Genomic DNA, 10,420 nt, shown 5'->3' with positions numbered 1-10,420 from the left:
GAAGAATGATCATAGAATGACAGCAGACTAGATAGTGTGACCTCGGAGGATAAGGGAGTGGGTGACAACCTCAGAGGGATAAAGGAATGGGTGGGATGACCCCAAGAGCACAGAGTAATCAGTGGGATGATCCTGGAAGGATAGATATGATGAACCCAGGGCATAAGGCAGTGGGCAGAATGACCTGGGCAGTGCTCCTGAGGTCCCACATATCCCCACAGGCCCCTCCCCATGGCCTCAAAGAAGAAGAGTGGGGGCTCGGGCCGCCAGGGTGCAGGGGGCCTGGGCACAGATGGCACAGAGACGGCGGTACTGTCGGATCGCTACCAGTTTCTGCAGCGGGAGTTTGCAGCATTGACTGAGCAGCTAGACACCTATGAGAAGCGTGTGCAGAGCGTGCTATGGGAGAATGACTTCCTGGACCAGGAGGCTGCCCAGCTACGTGAGGAGAACCGGCAATATGCATCTTATATGTCCTCACGGGCCCAGCGCTGTGCCAACTTCATCATCACACTGGATGCCCAGAACCGGGCAGACCTGGCCCAGGTGCACTTCCAACAAGAAGAGCTCACTGCTCTATACCAGGGTCGCGAGGGTGTCGTGCGCTCCCAGCTCACAGAGATGGAGGCCCGCTTGGCCAAAATGGCGTACCAGGTGGAACTGCTACAACCCTTCAAGGTCAGTGACCCATGGGTGAGCAGGGGTACAGATGCGGGTTGCACACAGGGCTAAGGAAAAGGGAGAAGACACAGACAAGGGATCAGATAAGGAGGACTCAACAATGCCTTCAGAGAAGGCTTGTAAAGACTCAACCCGCCTAGTTGCTCTTAGCCCCATACACTTACCTGTCTCTGGAACCTTGGAGCCAGAGATACTGGCTCCAAGGTCTGGACATGGGGTATATAGAACCTAAGGGATTGCACAAAGGGGACTGTCCATGTCAACACCTTGGGGCTGATCCTATGGTCCTCTGGACCCGCCCAGGAGCTACAGCTAGAGCAGCTGGCCAGGATCAAGACCCTAGAAAGAGAGTTGCTGCACATGCGGGTGGAGCACACCCAACTGCTGCACCGTGTGAAAGGACACTTCCTGGAGGACAAAGCCACATGCGAGCGTGAGGCCCGGCAACAGGTTCAGTTGCTGGTACGCAGGGCAGAGCGTGAAGCCACTAGCTCCCTCCTCACACACATTCAGTCTATCAAGGCTGAGAATAGGCGTCTCCGGCAGGAGCTCCTGGAGCTCCTGCTCCGGACAAAGCTTCTGCATGATACCAGGCAGGAGCTGCTGGACCAGCGAAGGCGATTACGGCAGGAGCATGAAGACACCAGGGAACTGGCCAAAATGCACGGCTGGCTTCAGCGGGGCCCTGATGGGCCCCAACTTTGGGAGCCACCACTGCATGAAATCAGCTCAACTTCATTCTCATCCTGGCTCACACCTTCCTTACCCATGCCCACCTCTTCATCCTTGACCACCTCCTTACCCATGTCCCTAGCCTCACCTGTTCCCCTAGCCTCACCCACACCCCCAGCCTCACCCATACCCCCAGCCTCACCCACACCCCCAGGATCTTCAGAAAACACTGCAAGGCCCAGTATGTTGGCTGGTAGCCCAGATGCCCCCTTATCTGCCTCCACAATCTCCAATACTGAGTCTCCAACTCCAGTTGGACCTCATGAGGTTTCCTCTCCACCCTGTTTGTAGAGCCATGGTACTTCCCATGATGAGTCTATGAGCATGTGATCAAAGGCAGGGCCCTAAGCAGGGCCCCGGGAGCTGGAGAGGGTTGGGGGTGGGGCGGCGAGGAAGGGGAAGCAAGAAAGGGAGAATTTCTAATAAAGGTCTATGTCATGTCCCATGTCCTGCCATTTATGATGATCTATATATGACCTTCGGCAATTTGCGACCCTTCTCTGTGCCTCAGTTTCCTTAGTAGTAACAAGAGGGAGGTGGGTCAAGTCATCTTTAAGGTCCCTTCCAGCTCTAACATTCTATGATTCTAGACTTACTCTTCGTTCATTTATTTACTGATTTGTTGCTATCTTTCGTTTTCGAAGAGGACCAAAATGACATCACTATACTAAAGTCAAGTTACAGTGTGTCCGACTGTGGCTGATCAAACAAATATGCACTCAGCATGTTCTACCACAGGTTAGGCACAAATAGTTCATGTGAACATTTGGTGTGAATTCTCTAAATGTGTGCATCTCGCATTTCTTTTGAGCCCTTTCAATTCTACTTTGCTTATAGAGGACAGTACCTTCTCTGATGTGGGCATGCCATGCTGGGCAGTCCTGTGCCATTGTCTCCCATGTCACACAATCAATTCCAAAGTTCTTAAGAGAGACCATGAGAGCAGCTAGGTGGCACAGTGGATAGAGCACCGGCCCTGCAGTCAGGAGGACCTGAGTTCAAATTCAACCTCAGACACATAACACTTACTAGCTGTGTGACTCTGGGCAAGTCACTTAACTCCAATTGCCTCACCAAAAAAAAAAAAAAGAAAAGAAAAGAAAAGGAAAAAAGAGAGACCTTGAGAATGTCCTTGTATTGCTTCTTCTGACCACCACATGAACACTTGCCTTGTGTGAGCTCTCCATGAAATAATCTTTTTGGCAAGCGTATGTTTTGCATTTTAACAACATGGCCAGAGCCAAAACAGAGAAAGAAAATTATAGGCCAATTTCCCTAATGAATATAGATGCAAAAATTTTAAGTAAAATATTACCAAAGAGATTATAACAACTTATCTCGAGGATAATACACAATGACCAGGTAGGATTTATACCAGGAATGCAGGGCTGGTTCGATATTAGGAAAACTATCAGTATAATTGACTATATCAACCACAAAACTAACAAAACAACATGGCCAGGCCATCAGAGTTGCGCTCTCTGAAGCAGAGTTTGAATGGTTGGCAGTTTAGTTAGAGAAAGGACCTTAGTCAGGGCAGCTAGGTGGCGCAGTGGATAGAGCACTGGCCCTGGATTCAGGAGGACCTGAGTTCAAATCTGGCCTCAGACACATAACACTTACCAGCTGTGTGACCCCGGGCAAGTCACTTAACCCCATTGCCTAGACAAAAAAAAAAAAGAGAGAGAGAGAAAGGACCTCAGTGTCTGCTATCTTACCTGCCAGGTGATTTTCAGAATCTTCCTAAGACAATTCAAGTGGAATCAATTCAGTTTCCTGGCATGGCGCTGGTATGCTGTCCAGGTTTTACAGGCATACAACAATGAGGTCAGCACAATGGCTCTATAGACCTTCAGTTTGGTAGTCAATCTAATACCTCTTCTCCCCCATACTTTCCTTCAGAGCCTCCTAAACACTGAGCTAGCTCTGGCAATGTTGTGCCTCAACCTCATTTCTCAGCCCTTACGCCCTCCCCCTCAGGGCCCTCTGGAGCTTCAGTGGTGGAACCTGGTGAGGGGACCCCGGCGAGGGGACCCCGGCAACTGCATCTGTGGCCCTCTCCCAAGAGAGAGATTCAAGAGTGAGAGAGAGCACGATGAGAAAGAACACCTGAAGGCAGGTGGCTTTCGGTGGGCCTGTAGGGGGGCTTCTTTTTCCCGAACTGTTGGTTCCTCATTTCTTTCTTCTAATTACTGATTTATTCATAATATGGATTGGTAACTAGCTGGGCTAATAGATAGAGCACTCTGACCAGAGTCAGGAAGACCTAAGTTCAAATGTGGCCTCAGACACTTACTAGTTGTGTGACCATGGTCAAGTCAATCAACCTGTCTGCCTCAGTTTCCTCATCTGTAAAATGGGGGTAATAATAGCACCTATCTTGCAGAGAGTTGTTGTAAGGATCAAATGAGATATTTGTTAACAACAAAAAAAAAACTTAGCACAGCACCTAGCACATAGTAGGCACTACATAAAAGTTTCTTCTCTTCCCCCTTCCCCCGAGCCAAAAAAATGGGATAGTTGGTGTGGGTTCAGTGCACACCAGTGCTACATTTGCTGTAGAATCCTACACCTGGTTTATTTCTCTGCTCTCTGCAACCTACCGTCAATTAATTGGTTAATGAACTAGGAAGGGAATGCAGTAAATAACTTGGCCACCAGGTGGCACTAGCCTCTAGCCACTACTCAAAGGCTTTAACCAGATATTCAGAGCAGATATTCAGGTTTTCCCAAAAGCCTCAATATTTCCACTGCTCATCAAAAGTCTCTCAGTCTACCAACTCTTAGACTCATTCTTCTCCCAGTAATGCAGCCGCAATTAAATGTTGGTCTATGGGTATGGAATAAGAAAATGGTGAGTTGCCCTCAAATGTTAAAATTAGAGAAATGTCAATGGCTCTGCCCCAACCCAGCATTTAGGACACCTCTCGTTCTCATTGACTTCATAAGACTCAAATTTTGACATTTTTAAGTTATATTGTTTATTCAAACAAAGCAGAGTAAATTTTTTAAAGTAAAAGAACTATCATGCCTCACCTTTCCCCAAAATCTTCTACCCACTCCTGCTCCTGGAGATATGAAAAAAAAGAGAAGTTGCACACCTGAGCTGCCAGTATTTAACTCAAAAGGTAAAAGAGCACAAGAGAAAGACATGCCTCCCTCTTCCTCCCACAACTAACTGTTCCTCTTAACTCTATGACAGCAGTCCACCCCCAGCACTCCGGAACATGCTCCAACAGCAATACTCCCACTAGATCTTGTCCCACAACTTCCAACCCCATGCCAGATTCTGACCTCAGTTCTGCCTGGTCTCAGGCCCAGTAGTTAGTATCTCAGAGGCCAATGAAATAGCAGCAGTAATATTACCATTACATGCTGCCACTATCTGTTCTCCTCTTCTTCCTCCCCTCCCTTCCTCTCTCCTTTCCTTCTCTATCTCCCTTCATCTCTCTCTCTCTCTCTCTCCTCTTCTCTTCTGTTCTCTTCTCTTCTCTCTCTCTCTCCCTCTCTCTCTCTCTCTCTCTCTCTCTCTGTCTCTCTCTCCCCCTCCTTCTCTCTCTTTCTCTCCCCTCTCTTTCTTCCTCCCACCCTCTCCCTCTCTCCCCTAACTTGCACTCTAATGGGAAAGAAAGTTGGGTTAGCCATATAGACTCATATGAAATTAAAGACCAACAACCTCTCCCTATGAGTTGCAAGTTTGCATGAATAGTCTCATCCTTCCTCCCAACTTCTTAGCTTCACCATAGTCTCAAACTTGTGACTAAGCAGTCCTGCTTTCATGTCTTGAAAACTCAGTTTCTCCTGTGCCTTGCCTCAGAGTTCCTCAGACTCCTATAGAAATATAACACATTGTTAGCCCTGATCATGGGCTAAAAATGTGAGTCTGCACCTAATTATGAAAGCTTGGGCTACTTTCTCTAGCCTTTACTTTCCTCATCTATAAAATCAAGAAGTTAGGATAAGTGATCTATAATGTCCCTTTCATCTCTAGAGAAGATGATTATTCTTAAGCTACACAGTGGCCTACATGATGCAAGGATGCCCACTCTTTCTACTATTATTTGATATAGTTTTGGAAATGTTGGCAACATTTCACTCTTCGTCATTTTGTGCAAATTTTTCCATGCCTTTCTAAAATCATTGAGCTCATCATTTCTTATAGCACAGTAGTATTCCATCATAAACATACACCACAACTTATTCAGCTATTCCCCAATTGACAGGGATCCCTGAAATTTTCAGTTCTTTGCCACCACAAAGAGAGCTGCTATAAACATCCCATTCATATTCAAAGTTATAATTACTATTTGTGAATTTCCCTCCAGCTTATCTTTACTCACTATTTTCTATATCCCTGTTATCTTATATTCTCCCCCGACACTACCACCTTCCACTTCATCCATCGCTCCAAAAGTCCCCCATTCCCTCCCTCCATCTCTCCAATCTCAATCCAAACACTCCTCCAAAAATCCTCCCCATCCTCCTAAATCCCAATCCACACATCCCTCTAAAAGTCCCTCCCCAACTCTGTCTTCCAGTTTTCTGTTCTCTGGACATGTTCAGAAGACTTCTACACCCTTCCAGATATACACGTTGTTTCCTCTTCAATCTGGACGAGAATAAGGTTCCAACATTATCAGCCCTCTACTTCCACTTGCTTCCTCTGTATTAGTTCTTTCTTTCACACCTCATTTTTATAATATAATTGCTCCCTTTTACCTTTTCCTACCTAATTTTGTTTTTTAGATTCACCCCCAGCTCAGCTCCAACCTTTCTTTCAAACTACTTTAGTAATGATGACAGTTTTAAAAATACTGATAACATTTTCATATATATAATAAGTAAATAGTTTAACCTTAATGAGTGCCTTATAATTAGTCTTTAATGTTTTCCTTATATTCCTTCTGGATCTCTTATATCAAATTTTCCATTGAGGTTTTTTGTTCGTTTGTGTTTTTGTGAGGCAGTTGGGGTTAAGTGACTTGCCCTGAGTCACACAGCTAGTAAGTGTTATGTGTCTGAGGCCAAATTTGAACGCAGGTCCACCTCATTCCAGGGCCGGTGCTCTATCCACTGTGCCATTTAACTGCCCCCGAGTTTTTGTTACAAATACCTAAAAGTCTTTCAGTTTGTCAAATGTCCATTTTTTTTTTCATTTAGGATTATACTCAACTTTGTTTGGTAAGTTATTCTTGGACACAACTCTTTTGCTCTTTGAAATACAATGTTCTAAAAGCTGCTAGGTCTTGTGAAATCCTGATTGTATTTCTGCAGTATTTAAATTGGTTTTTTTCTTGTTGCTTGCAATATTTTCTCCTTAACCTGAGATTTCTGAAAGTTGGCTATGACATTCCGGTAAGTTTTCCTCCTGGAATCTCTTCCAGGTGGTAAACAGTAGGTTTTTTTCTTTTTTCTACTTTACCCTCTTGTTCTAGAACTTCAAGGCAATTTTCCTAAATAATTCCATGTAATACTATATCTAGGTTCTTTTTTTTTTTTAATCATAATTTTCGGATAGTCCAACAATTCTTACATTGTCTTTCCTTGATCTATTCTCCAGATCAGTTGTTTTTCTAATGAGATGTTTCAGATTCTCTCTTATTTTTTTTCAGTTTTTTAGTTTTATTTTCTAGTTTTCTTATTTCCTGGTATCTTATAGTATCATTCAATTCTTCTTACCCAATTCTAGTTTTCAAAGAGTAATTTTCTATTTTTCCAATTGGTTAACTTTCTTTTCATAATTTTCTTGGATTGCTTTTTTCCCCCTAATTTTTCCTTGATCTCTCTTATTTGATTTTTAAATTCCTTTTTAAGTTCTTTCAAGAACTCTTTTTGAGCTTGTGACCATTTGATGTTACTCTCTTTTTATGTCACTGTCTTCCTCTGAATATGAACCCAGATCCTCTTTTACATCAAAGTAGCTATCTATGGTTGTATTCTTTTTCCTTTACTTACTCATTTTTATTTTTATTTTGTCTTATTTTATTTTTAGTGGCTTATTATTATAATCAATTTTTAATCCCAAATTGAGGGAGATGTTGCCCTGGACCTCAGGTCCTCCTTGTTGTTATTTTCTGAATTCTCTCTGAGGACTCAACCTCAAGGACTCTTCTCCCCTCAGCCACAGTTAGAGCCCTCAGGCATGCTGTCCCAAAAATGTCCTTACTCCCTGCGGTACTGCACTCAACAGGCATGTGCTTGCTGCCCCTCCTCACCCACAGCCACAACCCAGGATCATTTCTGGGTCCTTCACTTTTCTCCCACTCAGCCACCTGCTGTTGTTTGTGAGGTGAAAGTTTGTGAGGTGAAATTTTTTTGAGGTAATAAGTGAGGTGAAAATTGAGGTGAAATTTCTTGAGTTTATAAATGAGGTGAAAATTGAGGTGAAATTTCTTGAGGCCTAATCTGCTTCCTAGTGGAGCGGCCCTCAGGGCCTACTGTTTGCCAATTCAGTGGAGTTAGCCTGGAGGTGTCTATACTTTACTTGGGCCAAACCTCAGCCCCTGGAGGTCCTGTCTTTTCTGAGGTTCTCTCGAGTTATCTTAGGAAGACAACTACTTTACCCCTTTACTGTTGATGCTCTACATTCATTTCATAGGGATGTCCTGTCTGTTTGTGGAAGAAATCTGGAGAGCCCGAAAATTTCTGACCTACTCCACCAGCTTCTCAGAATGTCCTTTTCCAAAGGGCTCATTGAAGAAATAAAGAACAACTTAAAGAGCTAGAGAAATACTCAGGCCATGCCAAAATAATAAATATGTCAATACTACCACAGCTAATTAACATTTAAAATGCTTTACTAATCAAATTACCAAGGAGATACTTTATAGAAGTTGATTTTTTAAAAATTATAGCATTCTTCTATAAATGATAATAGTCCACCCCCAGCACTCTGGAACATGCTCCGGCAGCTCCATACCCCCTATAGTCACTGACCAAGATTATACTTTGCAGGGAGTTTCTGACTATGGCTGCAGAGACACTGAAAGGGTATAAATTATAGGGACAAGGGCATGGGAGGAAGTGGGCGGTCAGCTCCAAATGTGGCTAAGCCTGCGAAGGAAGAGTGTTGGCGGGGGGGGGGGGTGGAGAAAGGACTGTTTTATCACTGACATCTCCAGTGTCAGGGGTCCTGGGTTCAAATTCTCACAAGGGGTCCTTTGGTTTCAAGGGTAGTGACAGAGTCACAGGACACCATGACAAATTATTTTAGCTCTCACCTCCTAACATCCCTTAACACCTCAATTAGTCAATTAGCTATGTGCTAGGCACTATTCTAAGTGTTGGGGATACAAAAAAAGGAAAAAAACAGTCCCTGTTCTTCAAGGAGCTCACAATCTAATGGAGGAGACAAGATACAAATAACTATATGCAAACAACATATACAGGATAAATTGAAGATAACCTCAGATGCTAAGCAAGAATAAGAAGGAAAGGGAAAGGCATCTTACAGAAGGACTTTGGGTGAGACTTGAAGGAAGCCACCTAGCCAGGAGGCAGAGATGAAGAGGAAGAGCATTCCAGGCATGGGGGACATCCAGTGAAAACGCTTAGAGTCAGTATCATATTCAAGAAATAGCAAGAACATCACTGTCACTGGATCATAGAGTACAAGGAGGGAACTGTGGTATAAGAAGACTGAAAGTTAGGGAAAGGCCAAATGATGAAGGGCTTTTAAAGCCAAACAGAGAATTTTATATTTGATTCTGGAGGTAACAGGGAGCCACTGAAGCTTATTAAATAGAAGGGTAGCTGGAATTGTTCTCTCCTGTTCAGTCACCAGCTCCAAATCTCAGATTCCAGCTCCCTGGTTCCATATAGGCCCTACAGTGCATTACCAATCTGTATACCAATCCAAACTTCCTGTCACACCAAAGAAGGCGTCCAGGGCTCATTCATGAGCTAGATGTGTTTTCATCTTATAAACGTACCCGAGCTAAGTGGAGTGGGGTAATTTCCCCACTAGGGGACACCTAGTTAACCCATATGTGTTCTCATTCTATAAATGTCTCAGGGTGTAGCATCTTCTCACTTACTTTAAATGGGGTGGGATGATTGTCTAGGCTGACCACCCCCACCCTTACATAAAATTTTTTTAATAAATAAAAGAAGAGTGATTAATTAATAACTGGGACTTCTTGACGGAGTTGAGAGAGCCATTTAGGAAGTCAGTATAAGGAGAACAAACCAGGGCTGGGAGAATAGGGAGAAAGGGCAAGATCATCTGTCATCCAGAATTTACGGAAAACAATAAACAGCTACAGTGAGTCCCACCTAATGATCAAGTAGGATCGGACTGGGTGAGCTGCAAGTCTTTGCTCCTTCACCCTCATTATACTTAAAGAACTATCAAAATGCCCCCCACCCCCACACTCAGGTAGGAGTTTGTGTGGAAATTCCTCGAATAGAAGAAAGGGACAGAGAAAAGAAAAAAAAAACCAGGTAGAGATGTCAATCTCAGCTTACATCCCTATGAGAGTGAGTGTGTATTCAACTTTCATTTTTAATTTTACTTAATTAAATTACAGTAACCATATGTTGCCAACTTGAATTCTTTGGCACAATGAAGAGTATGGAATTGGGAGGGGGGAAAAGAGGAGGGAAAGTGATAGGGATAGTTGTTCCAAAGGAAATGAAGGCTCAATCAAGGTAACCCAAGCTCCTTTAAAATATTTTACTAATTGTCTAATCTTAAAGTTGAATTCTGGCTGCTTTTTGCATAGAAAAGCTCAGGCTTTATGCTCCCTCTAGTGGACAGAAGGGATATTTCAGTCTACCAAAAGGTTGAGAGTCCTGCATGTGTGGTTAGGAAGGAAATGGCTCAAGGAGCGACGCCACCAAGTGGCTAATTTGAATACTGTACTGAGGTACTCCCCAGTCTCTCAATAGATTTTATTTATTATTATTATTTTTTTTTTTGGTGAGGCAATTGGGATTAAGTGACTTGCTCAGAGCCACACAGCTGGTGAGTGTTAATGTGTCTGAGGCTGCATTGAACTCAGATCCT

General features: G+C 43.7%; 1 protein-coding gene across 1 annotated transcript; it reads left to right on the top strand.

Annotated features, from left to right (window-relative positions):
* Positions 1-231: 231 nt before the first annotated feature.
* Positions 232-1,704, top strand: CCDC166 (coiled-coil domain containing 166). The gene is made up of 2 exons (XM_027857660.1): positions 232-678; positions 985-1,704. Exons 1-2 carry the CDS (start codon positions 232-234, stop codon positions 1,702-1,704), a joined length of 1,167 nt encoding a protein of 388 aa, XP_027713461.1.
* The last annotated feature ends 8,716 nt before the right edge of the window (positions 1,705-10,420 follow it).

Source organism: Vombatus ursinus, unplaced genomic scaffold (assembly GCF_900497805.2).
Source record: "Vombatus ursinus unplaced genomic scaffold, bare-nosed wombat genome assembly UNPS02012319.1, whole genome shotgun sequence".
NCBI lineage: Eukaryota > Metazoa > Chordata > Mammalia > Diprotodontia > Vombatidae > Vombatus > Vombatus ursinus.
Note: the sequence above shows the minus strand (reverse complement) of the source record. Positions and strands in the feature narration are given on the sequence as shown.